At 45.4% G+C, this 16,901-nt stretch overlaps 1 protein-coding gene across 1 annotated transcript in view; it reads left to right on the forward strand.

Annotated features, from left to right (window-relative positions):
• Positions 1 to 16,474, forward strand: part of POMT2 (protein O-mannosyltransferase 2) — a 41,174-nt gene extending 24,700 nt beyond the window's left edge. The window contains exons 12-21 of the mRNA XM_065402840.1: positions 1,229 to 1,307; positions 2,112 to 2,263; positions 5,822 to 5,913; positions 7,236 to 7,312; positions 10,905 to 10,976; positions 11,259 to 11,318; positions 11,524 to 11,629; positions 14,498 to 14,638; positions 15,643 to 15,754; positions 16,369 to 16,474. Of these exons, the coding sequence (XP_065258912.1) occupies positions 1,229 to 1,307; positions 2,112 to 2,263; positions 5,822 to 5,913; positions 7,236 to 7,312; positions 10,905 to 10,976; positions 11,259 to 11,318; positions 11,524 to 11,629; positions 14,498 to 14,638; positions 15,643 to 15,754; positions 16,369 to 16,474 (997 nt within the window). The remainder of the gene's footprint in view (positions 1 to 1,228; positions 1,308 to 2,111; positions 2,264 to 5,821; positions 5,914 to 7,235; positions 7,313 to 10,904; positions 10,977 to 11,258; positions 11,319 to 11,523; positions 11,630 to 14,497; positions 14,639 to 15,642; positions 15,755 to 16,368) is intronic.
• Positions 16,475 to 16,901: the final 427 nt, after the last annotated feature.

Raw genomic sequence — 16,901 nt, forward strand, 5'->3', positions numbered from 1 at the left:
CCTGCAAATTGTGCTATATTACTCTGTGACCTTCAGTATTGCCTTCCCCAAGCATTCAAAAAGCATTAATCAGACCCCAAAAAATCATGAGATTTTAAATATAATAAATGTTGGGTGCTTTTTATTGGCCTTTTGGCTTTTGAACCTTGTTCAGGGTCCATGTTTTCAAACTTTTCTCTGCAACCATAAGAGCTAGAAACTTATTTTTTTGTAAGGGAAAGCTGAGATTCTTAAATAATAATGTGATTCCAGCAGCTGGGGCTTTAAGAAAAACACCAAATATATGAGAGTCATGATAAAATCATGAGTTGGCCACACTGGATCTTGTCAACTCTCACATTCAGAGGCGGGCTGGGCCTGGGATAGAAGAACCGAGAAAAACCTAGGAGCTGCACAAATGATGCAGCAAGTGATACTTTTTCTTTTGAGTCCTAGCCTAATGGTTCAGCATGGTGCTAGGAGATTTTGTGCTGCTAGAGCAGTGTTTCTCAAACTGGGGTCGCTGCTTGTGTAGGGAAAGCCCCTGGCAGGCTGGGCCGTTTTGTTTACCTGCCCCGTCCGCAGGTCCAGTCGATCGTGGCTCCCACTGGCTGCGGTTCGCTGCTCCAGGCCAATGGGAGCTGCTGGAAGCCGCACAGGCTGAGGGACTTACTGGCCACCGCTTCCAGCAGCTCCCATTGGCCTGCAGCGGCGAACCGCGGCCAGTGGGAGCCGCGATCGGCCGGACTTGCGGACGGGGCAAGTAAATAAACCGGCCCGGCCCACCAGGGGCTTTCCCTACACAAGTGGCGACCCCATTTTGAGAAACACTGTGCTAGAGGGTGCAGTCTTTTGCATGGAAAATAGAACTAACTATCAAGAGTGGTCAAGACCTCAAAGACCTCATGGCATCTTTTACAAGAACAGGGATGTTAGCCCTAGTGCCCTGGGTAATTGTATTCTTCTTAAAATTCTGCCTCCCAGTAGTTTCATTTGAACTATTCATTTCTGTGTCCTAAACTGTAGTGTGGTATAGTCAGTACGCTTTTGAACTCCTCCAGAGGTGGTTGACTGTGGCCTGTGAAGTGATTCCTATATGTATATGGTTCAGAAATAAATTTGTAATGCCTGTAAAGTGCAATGGAATCTGTATAAATGAATCTTTATTGGTGACCAAAATGAAAGCTCTTCACACAAACCATTCTCAATGTAAAATTGAAAACTGTGTTTTACTTGTAATTAATTTCAGGACTTCTAGAAATCTTCACAGTCACCAGCATGAGGCCCCCATGACAAGGAAGCACCTTCAGGTCACTGGATACGGAATAGTAAGAATAATTCTTCTTCCACTTGAGGGAGGTTCATCCCAAGACAAAAGATTTACTCTTAATTTTAGTTTTTTGTCTCTTAGCCAGTTTCTTATCCATGAGAACACTTACAATGCATGAAAGTACATGGGAGGTTATAATGGAAGTTGGAGCTCATTACACAGGTTAATATATGATGTATGTCGGCGTGTAAGAATTAGAATAGCACATATTAAGATCTTTCCAAAATGTGCACATACAAAGAAACAGCTTTAAACTATCACCACAACCCTAGCTTTGTCAGTACCAGACTCTTTAAATTCTAACTTTAAAGCTGCACTGACAGGTATTATTTTCTGTACACCGCCTTGTGATATAGACAAATGGCTTCTAGGGTCTAAACTGAGCAGTGCTCTGACTTTTGTAAATGAAATCTGCTTTGAGTCTTAAATGCCCAGAGGCAAGAGACTATTCAATAAACCCACTATGCTGCCCAGCCAAACCATCCAGTTTAAAATCCCTTTAAAATGTAACTTCATATCTTGAGAGCCACATATGAAGTTGAGGCAAAGAATTTTGGAATTGGTGAGGAAAATATGTAGGTAGATAGTAAGCATGGATACATCATGCATTGCTGGTGTCTATAAAATTATCTTCCTGCTGGGGAATCCCTATTGTTACCACTCAGGAGGTTAAGCTGGGTCTGATCCACTCAGTTTTGTCAACACTGTAAAGTTTCAGAAGCTCCTGTTTTCTGTCTCTTGTTCTCCAGTGACACGTGCTTTTGGGTTTTTTTTTTTTTTTGGTGATGTGTTTGAATGATAGAATGGAACAGGAGATGCCAACGATTTTTGGCGGATTGAGGTGGTGGGCAGGAAGGCTGGGAAACGCATTAAAGTCCTACGGAGTCAGATCCGACTGACCCATCTGGCCACAGGATGCATACTTGGGTCCTCTGGGAAGACGCTGCCAAAATGGTAAATAATCTCTGAGCCTCGCTTGTGATTCTTCCTGCCAAAAGTCTCATGCTAGCAGCTGATGTTCCTTTTCTTACACAATTGACACCAGATCCCCTTGTTCAGTGGCACTTTTTAATCTGGACCGGAGAATACACACCTTTATATTTTTCCTCTATTCTTAAAAGGAAAGGGGCGTCTGAAAAGTGAAAATCCGAGTGAAATCTTGGATGAGGGTTATGAAATCTACTACAGTGAAGGGGCTAGCAAATGGCACTTCTGGAGAATAAAGTCCTTAACCAAGAGGTCCATCCCAGACATCAGCATGGGGGTGTGCTTCAGCCCTGTTCAAGTGGGGCTAGTGTTAGGCATGAGTGATGAGTTCATTTTCCATAAACCAGTCAATCCTTGGCCTTTGCAAAAAAAATTGCCAGCATGGGAGACCGTTGTACTGAGAATGGTTGCAGCATAGACCCTTGGAAACTGCGACTCTTACATCACCAGCTCATTTAGCTGTAGGAGCCACCAGTGACCTAAAGGTTGTCCCAATCCACAATCCTCTGAACTATCCAAATCCCTTGCTGTTATATTTATATCGGTTCCTATTCATTTTTTAATGGAAAGACCTGGACCACAAGAGTGTCCCACACCCTTCTCTCCTATGTGTGAGCACAGATCTGGAGTTTGAGAGCAGATGCAACAAGTGGAAGAGGAAAGGTTTTTATTTGTTCCAGGTCTCTGTAAATGCGCATGCACACTGATAGTGCTTTCACTGATGGTTGGTGATTGAATAGCCTGAGGCATTACAGTCATCAAGACTGTTCCTGTAGGCCAGTCTCCTGGGAGGTAGCATGTGGAATAAGGCTGATATAAAAAAAGGATCCCAGAGTTTGAACTCATTGTCTCAGAATGGATTGATTGCCTCTGGCATCAGTATTCAAATAAAAAGGAAATATTTTTGTACACAACACAAACTTAGCATGTGGAGCTAATTGTCACAACATTAAAGCCAACTGCAACTGCATAGCAAAAATACAACATTAAGACAACATTAAAGCCAACTGCATAGCAGAAAGTTTAGACATTTGTATGGATTATGGGACCATCAGCAATTAAGTTACGATTCTTTTAAATTGCAAGGGATGTAAAGCTCATGCTTCAGGAAGTAAGCCACCTGTAACAGGATAGGAAGAAACTTCTCCTGTAGGTAGGGTGACCAGATGTCGCGTTTTTAAAGGGACAGTCCAGTATTTAAGCCTTCCCGCAAGTGTCCCAACTGTTTCTTAAAAACGGAAAATTGTCCCATATTTTCTGCCCCTCCCCCCCCCCCCCCATCAGTCCTGGTGGGTCCTGCTGCTGGCCGGATCCCTGCTTGCCAGCCACTTGCTCAGCAGTGATGGGGGGGATGGCGGGCTGGTCAAGTGGCCGACGGTGGGGTTGGGGGTGCAAGGCTGGTGGCGGGGCAAAGATGCAGCATGCAGGGCTGGCTGCTCCTCCTGCTGGTCCTTCAGCACAGCCCCTGCTGCATGCTGGCTCTTAGCCAGCAGGGCCCCGCTCTCCGTCCCGTTTCTGGCTGGCACTGGCTGTATGCTGCGAGCTGCAGTGGTTGGTGAGTGTGGGCAGGCGCCAGGCGGCAGCCGGTTATATGTCGCCTCTGCTGCCCACCCATTGGCCCTTTAAATGCTTCTCCTCTTGCTGTCCTCTCCCTGCTTTTCCCCTTCACCCTTCCCCCCGAACCCTGCTGCTCTTCCATATCCCTCCCAGCGGGGCACTCCCAGCACTGTGCAGAGAACCAGCCCCTGGTTGGAGTGCTCAGCTTATCAACAGCCTGGCCAGCAGGCTTCTTCCTTCCCCCACTGCCTCGGGCTGGGCTGGCGCCCCGGGAAACCCCAAGACCCTCTATTCCGAGGCGCTGGCCAAGAGAAGCTGAGCCCTGCATGTGCCAAAGCCCCGCATAGCGCTGGCACGGGGAAGCCTCTCCGCCCCTCAGCTAAGCTCTGGAGTGGCGGAGGGGAAGCGATTTCCAGCCTGTTCGTGCCCCGACCCTGCAGGCGCCACAGCAGCTCCCGGGGCAAGGTCTTAGCACCCACTTCGCCTGCCCCCCCCCACACCCTGGGTCCTGCCCCCAGGGAATGTGGGGCTGCTCCATCCCCTAAGCACCCTCCTCTGCTGAGCCACCTCTCTGGCGGAGTTTGCTGAAGTCCCTGCAGTTCGGTTCCCTGGGCCCTGGTGCACAATGCATCCTTGGGGCTTAACCCCTTCCTGCCTGTGCTGTAGTCAGGGGATAGGAGGCGGCTGGGTTATGTCGGTGGCCAGCAGCAGTCTGGAGATGTTAGCTGCCTTTTGACACTGTGCTGGCAGGAAGGGACAAGCTACTTCCAGCCACACAGGAGCGGTATGGGTGGGGGAAGAGATGAGCTCTGCAAAGACACAGGCCAGGTCATCCCCCCCCCCCCCCCCTTCCTCCTCCCCTGTGGCTGGAAGCAGCTGCTGTCCCTTCCCTCCCACACAGGGCTGAAAGGCTGCTGCTGGCCACATTCTGGTGTGAACCCTGGCAGAAATCTGGGGAGAGGGCGCATGTGACCCTGCATGCCCCTGACGTGTTGCCTTGGGAAGACATGGTGCCAGGTACCAGGAGAACGGGTCTGTCCCGGGGCCTCAGCCAGGCCTGGAGGGTGGAGAGCACCAGGCAGGGAGGGTCTGGTCAGTCGGTCACCCTCCCTGTGTGAGAGAAGTGTATGGGAGTCTGTGTGTTACCCCTCCCCGTGTGTGTGCGTGAGGGGGTGGGCGGTGTGTGACACCTCTCCCCGTGTGAACCCTAAAGCCTTAAAGATAAGAAAGTAAATAAAAAGAATCCAACTACGCAGTATTTCTTTTTAACGGGCTCAGTCAACTTGATGTTAATTTGAACATTTATACAATTGATTGCTGTTGAACTCGCTTGAATACGAGTAATTTTACCAGGTGTCCTGTATTCAGCATAGGGAAATATGGTCACCCTACCTATAGGGAGGTTGTTCTGTAGTTTCCCACTTAAGGGTCTCATATTTTTCTGAGCATCTAGTACTGTCTGTTTTGGAGACAGTATAATTGACTAAATGAACGATTGCTCTGATCCACTATGGCAATTCCTTTGTTTCTATAATGGAGTTGCTCTAGGTATGAATTGATTTTTAAAGTAATGGTGACTGCTTTTCCTGGGGAGAATCTAAAAGTTGACTTGAAGTTGATGAGAGCTACAGATACTCAGCTCCTCTGAAAATTAAGCCACATATTTATGTACCTAAATATGGATTTTGGTACCTAATTTGAGGAACCCCAATATGGAAGTGTTGCTCTTCATATATACAGCAGTCTTGTGACCTTAGACACTTCTCAAATCCAGTCCAGTTTCTGTTTATACTCTGATAAGGGAGGACTTCTGGGTACACAGAAATGAATCTGTTAGGTTGGATGCTGCAGTTGGTGCTAATTGATAGCTGAACTTGGGCAAGGAATGTCAATTTGAATGAAAAATTGAATTGTAAATAGTGGTTCTCCTTCGGGAGGTAGGTGACTGACTGTCCTGCTGTTCCTCAGGGGCTGGGAACAGGTGGAAGTCACCTGCACTCCATATGTGAAGGAGACTCCCAATGCCCTTTGGAATGTTGAAGATCACATCAATCCCAAGCGTAAGTGATGAAAACTCTTGGACAATATGCAGGTTGGCTTGCTTGTTTTTGGGTGGGGAGAGTGAGGTTATCAAGAGGTCAGAGCAAAGCACTCAATGTTTGGGATCCCTGGGTTCTGTTCCCAGCTCTGGTACTGACCTGTTGCATGATCTTGGGCCAGTCACTCTGCCTCCATTTCTGTATTGTAAAATGGGGGGATGGTGAGATATGGTGTTTATAAACCATTTTGAGATCCTCAGGACCTGCAGAAGGGTGAAGTATTATAGAAGAGCTGGTCACAACTTGATAGTTAAAGTTGTAACTGAGGTATATCTCCATATATTATATCTCATAGAGCTGGAAGGGACCTTGAAAGGTCATCGAGTCCAGCCCCCTGCCTTCACTAGCAGGACCAAGTACTGATTTTGCCCCAGATCCCCAAGTGGCCCTCTCAAGGATTGAACTCACAACCCTAAGTTTAGCAGGCCAATGCTCAAACCACTGAGCTATCCTTCCCCCAACTATGTTCACTATGAGACTTATTTTAAGCCCCCCTTACAGCTTTTTAATTGAAGGAGCTATTCTGAATGCAAGTGTATAGTAGAAGTTTTTAGATGATTTTTCGGAAGTGTAGGATCTTCACTGCCCTATTCCATACTTGCCTCATTCTCTTTTCCAGGAACATTCGAATAATGAGGTTGCTAGAATTGTGACATGGGGTAAGAATAGAGTTGAGAATGCCAGTTGTGACATACAGCCCCTCCAGCACAATCCAAAAGTTAGACCTGTGTCACAGCCTTATTCACTGTCTGCTTGGTTTACATGTTACTCAACACCCTGATTTTTATCACACAACTTGCTTGATTCTGACCTCGTTAAAACCCGCTAACATTTTGTAGCCTTTCAGAAGTACTATATTCAACCCAAGAGAAATAAATTCTGAGCTGTTCATTTGGTCTGGAGTCTTCTCCCATTGTCATGCATTTTGCATTCTCCCACTCATGGCTGATCTGTGGATAAAGAATAGTCTATGAACAGTGAGGCTCTTATTTCTGCTTAAACACAGAGACTGTTTATTTCAGGGAGTTTTATCTGTTTCTCACGCTTCTGAAAGTACAGTGGGAAATCAAAGAGTAGATCAGTTGTGAAATTCACTTGGGGATACTTTCTTGACTGCAAGAGGTTGTGTTTAGAATATGAATGAAATGCAGTGAGAACCAAGGAGGTACCAGAAGAAGGTTACTCACAGATTTGATACAGGAGGAGAGGGTTTATCGTGTGTGTATGTATTAAGGGAAGGTAGCATGTACAGGCTTCTAATTCACCTGTTTTCTTTTCCATAGTGCCTAATATCAGTCTGGATGTTCTGAAACCCTCCTTCCCAGAGATTCTCCTGGAGTCCCACATGGTTATGATCCGGGTAGGGTCGCTTTATTTTAGATTGTCATGTGTGTGTTTGTTTTTTAACTCTTGAGCTAAAAAGAAACATTCTGTACTATGATGTCCAGGGAATAGCAGCAGTCAAGATAGGACAGAATATATATTGGCATAGGTTACAAGGATTTATACTTAGAGAAGAAGGATGGCCTTATGGTTGAAGTTCTAAAATGGTACTTGGAAGATCTAGGTTCAGTTCCTGGCTGTTCCATAGACTTTGTGTGACCTTGGGCAAGTCACTTAATCTCTCTGTGTCTTATGTTCTCTTCTGTAAGACAGGGATATTCGTACTTCCCTACCTCACGGGACGGTTGTAAAGATAAGTTCATTAATGCTCATGAGGCACTCAGATAGTGCAGTGATGGGGGCCATAAAAGTATGTGGATAAACACTTGGGGATACATTAACATCTGATGGAAAAATTTAAAAAGACAAAAACCCATTGTTTCAAAAACTCTTACATGTTCTGTTTTCTGCTTTCCTCTCCCCTCATTCTTTGTCACTGAGGATGTTTGCAAAAAAGCAGATTTGTTTCTCTTCAGAGTTTGACTGCTCTTGTAGTCTTCTCACCTGAGACAGTTTTGTATGACCTTGTCTCTTCTCCTTTCTGTGCCTTAGTTTCTCCATCTGTAAAATGGGGATGATACTGACCTTACAAAAGATTGAGGCTAATGTGTTGTTTGTAAAGCTCTTTTGAAATGAAAGGGGCTCTAGGAATGCTCAGTAACATTATTAATACTAATCATTTCCATGGCAACCAGTTATAATATTGCTTTAGGTAAGGAAATATCAACATAACTGTTTTCATAGAAATAATTTTCTTGTCTCGAAATGAGGACTCTTATTTCAGACTGAAGGAAAACCTATAGGAGTAGCTGAGCTGTTAAATAGCTACGATCCTGCTTCTTCCACACATATTCTCAGCAATAAAGAACCGGAGAAGAAAAATGTAGAGAATACTTGGTCTTGGTAGTAACCTGGGAAACATTCACATTTGTGTAGTAATTTTAAGCTATGAGTGTCCTCTAGGATGCAGCTACTGGAGGGTGACATGATCATGCTCTTTGATGGACGCTCCATCTAGCAAAAAGCATTGATGATGACCAACATTCACTGGGGGAGCACATGTGTATATATTCACGCACAAATCTATGTACACAAAGTATTGGGTGGCATAGGGAGAAACGCCTATAGTTAAGCGACGCTTTCTATTATAAGACTTTTTTCAGTTGGCAAACTTTAACTGAAATTTTCCATGCCAGTTGTCTGCCTTAGGTGGAATTTTACTGAAAGATTTCAGCAAAAGTAATTCAGGCATTTCTCAGAGGTTTGAGGAAAAAAATACTTGTTTTTCCCATGTTGCCAAAAAACAACAACCCAAACATCCACCCTTAAAACCATTTAATTGAGAAGCAAATATTGTTTCCATCACTTGGAGCAGCGACTTGAAATTTAGTAGGGGGTTTGTTGTCCTGGTGTCCAGGATATGTCTGTTGCTGTCCCCATGAAACTCACATCATGGGGAGGTGGCCTGAGCAGGACTTTCCCTGCAGTTGCTCCTCCTGGTTGCCAGGGGCTGCTGTGGCACTAGATATCAGTACTGAGAGCAGGTAGACTCTTTCTCGTGTGCGCTCAGTGCTCTCCCTGCTGGCGCCCAGCTGACCCAGGCAACAGGGAGGAGAAAATAACCTGACTGATCTGCAGATGGGTGACGATCCAGGCCTGTGGGGGGTTGTGGGGAGGGAGACTGAGACAGGGGTTCAGGGAGTAGCAGGAAGACTGGGGTGAACAGCAATGGGATGGTAGGAACTGGGATGAGCAGCTGTGAGCTGTGGGGTGAGGTTATGAGACATGGAGCTGAGGGGAGGCAGAGCAGGGGGAATGGAATGGGTCAAAGCAGGCAGTGGGGAGACTGAGATGAGGACAGACTGGAGGGGTCAGAGGCAGAAGGGGTTAGGCGTGGCAGGAGCAGATACAGAATGGTTCTTAACCACTAGATTCCACTCCCTTCAGATCCTGCAATGGAACCCAGGGTTCCTGAGTCTCAGGGCAGGTCTTCACTACAGGGGGGGGTCGATTTAAGATACGCAAATTCAGCTACGCGAATAGCGTAGCTGAATTCGACGTATCGGAGCCAACTTACCCCCCTGTAAGGACGGCGGCAAAATCGACCTCCGCAGCTTCCCGTCGACGGCACTTACTCCCACCTCCGCTGGTGGAGTAAGAGCGTCGATTCGGGGATCGATTGTCGCGTTCCGACAAGACGCGATAATTCGATCCCCGAGAGGTCGATTTCTACCCGCCGATTCAGGCGGGTAGTGTAGACCTAGCCTCAGTATTCCTCTGCTGCCAGCAATAGCTGTAAACCCACTGGCAAAATGTGTGACTCCACTCCCTCTAGTGGCCAGCCGCAGTGACAGGAGTCCTGTGAAAAAAATATTATGGGATCATGTAATTAAAGACATTATTGTAATGCATATGCACAAGAGGGCTGAATTAAGGTTACATAGGCAACCTTAATTCTGTCATTTCCTAACTTTTGAGTGCTTGCCTGTGTACTATTCTCTTACTGTAGTTTTCTATGTGTACTTTTTTTATAGAAACTATGAAAGGAGAATTGTTTGAAAACTGATTAAATACTTTGGACCAAATTTTCAAATCACAGCCTCTGATACTCCATGTCCAGGTTTTCATTTCTGAGGTTCTGTACGCTTGGCTGTGTGCATGCAGTTTAGGGCATTAAAAAGCCATTTTGCTGGTACAAATAATCAGGCATGGAAAGTTGCTTGCATACTTTTAGAGGATGCAGACTCTGAATCTAATCCTTTATTTACCATCAGGTGTTAGCTGCTTCACAGGTCACTGCTTCGTGTAAATCTTGGGCCAGGTTTAGTGCTGGCAGTTACTGTGAAGCTCCTTGCCCAGCTCCTTCTCTCTCTAGATGATCTAGAGCCTAATGCTTGGTTTATATCTGGAGTTTAGTGGGAAGGTCTCAGATTCAAACCAGTATACTTTACCTGCGTTCTGAAGATGGTGGGCTTACTTCCTGTTGTTTAACAGCCTTAGAGCAGAGTTGTTGTCTTTCCAGTGTCTGTACAATTGGTGCAATTAGAGGGAGAGGCTTCCAGATACACAGCAATATATATGGAATGGGGACCTAAACTTGGTCTCTGATTGTGATTTGCAGGTCAGCCTGGCATCTATCTATCTCACTGGTGCATGAAGCAGTCCCCAGGAAATTTTTTGCCATCACTGCATGCTGCTGTAATGAGAGAACAGAGTAAGGAAAGGGATGTGACTTACAATAAAGTGAAATAGTTGTGGGGATTTCCAGGAGCTAATCTCCTGCAAAGTAATGGGGTAGTAGGAGCACTAGCAAAACCTGACGTTCAAATCTAGGTGCTCCTGAAAGGGCTTAACCTTCCTAGGGTATTTGCTTATGCACACCTGTGAACATATCAGAAACAGGGTTATTCTTCCTATGCCCCTGAAACCCTGTCTAGACAGAGAGCTGCCATGCAGGACTTGTAGCACAACTGCCTATTGACTGTAATTTTCTTCTCAACCTCCTATAGGGAAACAGTGGCCTCAAACCAAAGGAGAATGAAGTCACATCCAAGCCTTGGCACTGGCCCGTCAACTACCAGGTATGCTGACAAATCCACCTTCCTGTCTGATTGCAAGTGCTTTTGATAGGGGTATGGCACCCAAACTGTAGAGCTGTGGGACTGCATCTCTTTATTAAAATGCATGACTACATTTCAGCCGCTGCTGAAATAACCTTTTTGTTGGCAAGAAAAGGAACTTATCTCACCTTTCTCACTGCTGACTCTCTGTGGAAGCCTCAGTGAGTTTGAAGGTTGATGTGGGCTCACTAGGCACAAACCTATTTTAATTTCCTCTGATACGCTTTCCCTGTTCCTCCTCAGGGCCTGCGTTTCTCTGGAGTCAACGAAACAGATTATCGAGTTTATTTGCTGGGGAACCCGGTAAGTGGGGGATTTGCAAAACAAGTGACTTCTGCCTTTAGCAAATATTTAGTTTTCTCCTGGCTTTCCCAGAGACAGTGGCTCCCTGCCTTTCTCTTCTCTAGCTGCTTTCTTCCCCTTCTCTTCTGTGGTTTCACTTAGATTTCCATCATGTCTTATGCACACTCTGCTACTTCTATCTCCTCCTTTCCTCTTTCCCACACAGGTGGTCTGGTGGCTGAATCTGGTCACTATTGGATTGTACCTCCTAATGGCAACTTGCGCTATTGTGGCCATGAAGAGGGGAGTTCAGCTGACAGCTGAATTCAAAGGTAAGTCCAGCTCTCCTACCCTATTGCATTTGTAGGCTTCACTGTTGTGACCGTTTATCATCCTGGTTTCCTGCTGCAGGAAAGCTGATTCTCTCTCTGCTATGGAACATCAGACCACTCAGAAATTGAACAAAATGTGTTCAAGAGGAACATGACAGCAATGAGTACAAGTATTTAAAATGTATAGTGCTATAGAAATGCTAAATCTTATACCTGGAAGGATGTAAATGCCAAGGAAGGGGAGAGGAATTAACAGTTTTTTCAGGCTGTAAAGGACCATTATGAAAATCTTTTCTGACCTGCATAACACAGGGTACAGATTTCACTTGGATATCTCATCTAGCCCAACAAATTTAAATTGAATTAAAGCATATCTTTTAGAAAGACATCAGCCTTGATTTAAAGTCTGTTTTTAAGAATTGTTCATATAAGTCCAAGGGGTTGTAACTAAGAGGAGTGGGATGAAATGAAAAACCAGGTAAATTTAGGTAAAATATCCGGAAAATCATCCCAACACTGAGATATACAAAACTATGGAACAGTCTTTCCAGGAAAAATGCAGGAAGCCCCATTCCTCGAGTCATATAAAACTGGACTGGACAATGCTCTAGTAAAAATCCTGTAGGGAGCAATCCTACATTTGCTCGAAGGGGGTGGTCTGTTGGATCCCTCTCTGGTTCATGACTGTGTGATATGTGCTGTATTAATATTACACATCTGTCTTGAAAGGAGAAATGCTAGCTAGTGCCCATTAGGGAGCTGACAGAGAGAGGGTACTAGGAGGAGGATATTAACAGCCCTTTCTCCTTCCTTAGCCTCTTCCATCCACAGGTTACAAAGCACTTCACAAACCCTAAGGAATCCAGTCTCACAATATCCCTCTGACATAGATCAGTGTTTCCCCTATTTTACAGATAATTGGGTAGGAAATGAGGTACAGAAAGGTGAAGAGATTTTTAGCTAAGGTCACTGAGGTTACGTCTACATGGTGATAAAAGACCCGTGGCAGGCATAGATCAGCTCAGGGGTTATAAAATTGCAATGTAAACCTCCTGGAGCCCAGGCTCTGACACTCTGTGAGTGAGGAGGGTCCAAGATCCAGCCTGAGCCCAAATGTCTACACTGCAATTTTTAGCCCTACAGCCTGAGTCCTGAAAGCCCAAGTCAGCTGGCCTGGGCTCGGAGACTCGGTACTTCATCGCAGTGTAGACATACCTATAGTGAGTTATTGACTGAGCTGGAAATAGGATCCAGGTCTCCTGCTCCTGTTCCCCTGGTTCTAAATACTAGACCACATTACTTTCCAGGGAATGGGCTGACAGTGAGGATCAGGGATGGCTGTCAAGCTACTCCAGAGAGAATCCTAGAAATCAGAGATTGAAAAGACCTGTTAAGCCTCATCTAGTCCATTGTCCTGTGCCACTGCAGGATTAGTCCTTACAGGACCCCATGTTAGCAAGACCAGCCAGGTCTGTGACCAGGTCTTCTGCAGGTCCATCTTGTATGGCTTTTCCAGTATCTGTTCATTGAGGAAGACGCTATTGGTAGGTATTTCTGTGTGATACATTTTCTGCATGAATAATGCAGGTGGGATATTGTGGGTAACCTTGTGTTACCTGCACAATCTGGGGCACCCTGCCTATACCCTACTGAGAGCTCAAGGCATCACCCAGTCAATTTAGGCACTCCCACCCTTTCCCTTCCAAGGGTTCGGGGCATAGGGCACCTACTCTTACCCATGTGACTCAGGGAGAAACCTGGTCAGTTTAAGTACCCGCCTTTATTCACGGGGCCAAGGACTCTACGGGTCTGCAGGATCTTTTCCCAGCGAAAGAGCCTTACCCAACTGTGCTCTAAACATCTATTTATTAGCAAGACCCAGAGAATACATATACTAAGTAAATCTATTATGCTCACCACTCCCAATATATAGACAAATTTCACCTGATGGCCAGTCATGATCCACTCGTCTGGGGGTTGCCAGCGATGCCTCTGCATGTCACAGTCATGCAGAGGGTTTGATGTCTTGCAGCTTCTTGTTGTACTGCAGTACAGAGTTGATTCCCAAAGAGTATTGATTTTCATTTACATTATATAGGTAAAACTAACTATCTCCTTCAAATTTAATAAGCCTATCACATTATCCCACACCCCCACATAACAAAAATTGTAACCAATTACACACTGGCCCCTATGTGTCCTCCTTCCTGTCCAAGTTTTTTACATTTTAATCTTTCATGTCCAAATTGTAACTTATTTGGGACCTTTTCTGTTTGTGCAGGTGGTCAGCATAAATTTGTGGGTCAGAACTTATCTTATACCATTTGTTGAGTCTCTCTCTGTACCTAAAACTTTCCAGTGCCTGGGTGTCTCTGCTTTACAACCATGGTGGTTATAACTCTTGTTAGGGACATTCCAGAGGTGGGGGTGCTTTATCAGCAGCAGATCATTCTTTTTTTTTTTTTTTTCAATTTCAGTGATGATCTCCCTGAGTTTCACCCAAGGCTGGTTTAATATGGGGAGGAGTGCAGGGTTTGATTAGATCATAGAATATCAGGGTTGGAAGGGACCTCAGGAGGTCATCTAGTCCAACCCCCTGCTCAAATCAGGACCAGTCCCCAACTAACTCAGACAGATTTTTGCCCCAGATCCCTAAATGGCCCCCTCAAGGATTGAACTCTCAACCCTGCTAAACCCAATGCTCAAACCACTGAGCTATCCCTCCTCCCAACACTTGGAACGTAGACCTGCTAAGCCTGTTCCTGCCAATCTTACTGGTGTTCACACTCTGCCTCCTTGGTGTTGAGGTTTGAAAGGGTAGCCAGGGTTGTGAAGTTTCATCTACTGAAGTGTGTGTTTGTATTTCAGAGCTCTCTGAAGTCTTGCTACATAGTGGAGGGAAGATCATGCTGGGCTGGCTCCTCCATTACCTCCCTTTCTTCATGATGGGCAGAGTCCTCTACTTTCATCATTACTTTCCTGCCATGCTTTTCTCTAGCATGTTGACAGGTAAATACTGCAAAGCAGAGACCTTGAAGGTAGAGGGGAATAGGAGGCGAGCTGAGTTGGAAGGGGTATTTTTAAAGTGACATAACTAAGAAATCGATTTCTTTTTTCTTTCGGCTCTCTGGTTCAGGGCTAGTGCTTGGAAATGTGTACTGGTTCAAAAGTGTTTTTAGTCCTAGCTGCTTAAGACAGCGAACCCTATACAATTGTCATTTGGATTACCAACTTGATTTGACCTCAGAGAGGCTGTGGCGCTAGTTGATAGGGCATTGGACTGGGATTTAGGAGACCTGGCTTCTTTTCCCTGCTTTGCCACTTTCTTGCTATGTGACTTGGGTGAGTCATTTCACCTCTCCTTGACTCTGTTAGCTCCCTTTCTGTTCTGTATCTTGTCTGTTTAGAGTTCTTCAGGATAGGGACTGTCTCTTACTATGTTTTTGTATAGTGCTTTGTAATGGGGCCTTGATCTCAGTTGGGACCTCTAGATACTACTGTAATACAAACGATATATTAAAATAATCCATTTCAATTCCAACATGATTTTTAGCAGTCACTGTCTTCAGACCACTAAGAAATAAAGTTTTATGGCTCTGTAAACTGGAAGGCCCTGTTCTCAAATGGTATAAAGCATTAATCTCTGACCCTGGTAGTACATGAGCCTTCAGCTACTAAAATCATGTTGCACTTGAAATGGAGGAGACAGAAGAAGCAAGATAGTAACTGGAATTATGTAATTTTGTGGTCTGATACCTCTAGCAGTCAGGACTAATCTAAAGTATTTTATTCCAGTGGGAATGTTGGGAAAACCAAATTTCTACTGATAGAAAGCTTCACTTCTTGTGCTAAGGGTTGATAAGAGATCAGACTTTAAAAACAGAATTTGTCCTTTGTTCATATAGAGCTTTATCAGCATTTGTTTGTGACTGAGTGTAGCAAATATAGCCTGCATCTCTCTCCTGGCTTCCGACATGGTGCCTCTAGTTATGAATTTTATTTTCTTCTCCTAGGAATTACATGGGACACGTTGCTGAAGTTCTGTGCTGGGCGCCTGTCCTGCTCCATGGGGAGGAGGGTGTATACATATGGGACGCTGGCACTAATGTTGCTCATTGTGTACAGGTGAGAGAGCCAGAAGCTGAGCTGCTCCTGCATGTAAAACAACATCTGTTGTCTCAGTGGAAGTGTTGGCTCCTTGACACATGTTGTTTTTAACTTTTCACTCTCCCAACTCCTTTCCCCTTTTTTTCCTCTGTTAAACTCTCGGATAGCAACAAACTCCGCCCTGAACCCTTCATATGAACCAGATTCAGCTTTGACAGCTTTTGTCCATCTCCTGGTAATGACTTTGCAGAAACCTTTTCATTACAGGGAGTCTTTGTTTAACCCCGGAGCTCAGTGGGTACAAATGCTGTCAGCTGGACTGGCTCCCTTCTTCCCCACAGCTTAGCAGATACAGACTCTGATCCCCATCCCTCATGGTGCCAGACCATCAGTCTATGCTATACTTTAAAAATGTATTGATTAAACATGTTTATAGGCTTCCCAATCCCACCCCACCCATGGTAAGGCCATGTACCTGGCTGTATTAATGTTGTTGAGCGGGAGGGAGAGAGCCCCAAATGGAATCTAAAGCTCCCATAGGTCATCCACATGACTCAGCTGTTTCTGTGACCTTAGTTTTGAGCACTGTGCAGTTAATCAAAACTTGACAGGTGTTTTGATCCTCTCCACAGCTTCTACCTCTTCCATCCTCTGTCCTATGGGATGGTGGGACCTATGGCTTCAGATCCCAACAGCCCAATGGCAGGGCTCAGGTGGCTGGAATCATGGGAGTTCTAGAGCCAGCGGCAGGAGGCAGCCTGGAACAAGGGAATAAGAAACAAGAAGTATCAAATGTCAAGCTGACTCTTGGGCACTTTGAGTCAAATTGCTGTGAAGCACCACTCTGGAGAACTTCGGAGAATCTGCTCCCCATAGTAGCCCATTGTCTCATCACTGGTTTGCACAGTCTGAGCCTTGGCAGAGGATGACCACAAGAAAGACCCTCTGAGTAAGACTCCAGCCATAGGTCCAGTAGATTCTATTTCCGAGGCCAGATACTGCTCAGAAAGAAGACCTGGGTCCTCCAAGCAATGTGTCTTAGAATTTTTACAGTCATACTTTGGCCTTGCTTTGGCCTGTCTAGCAGCCACACTGGTGTGATTTGGAGGAGTATGTGTTTATATCTGTTGGAGGGTGAGGTTGCACACGTCTGTCTTTGTCTCTG

Source organism: Emys orbicularis, chromosome 4 (genome assembly GCF_028017835.1).
Source record: "Emys orbicularis isolate rEmyOrb1 chromosome 4, rEmyOrb1.hap1, whole genome shotgun sequence".
Taxonomy (NCBI): domain Eukaryota; kingdom Metazoa; phylum Chordata; order Testudines; family Emydidae; genus Emys; species Emys orbicularis.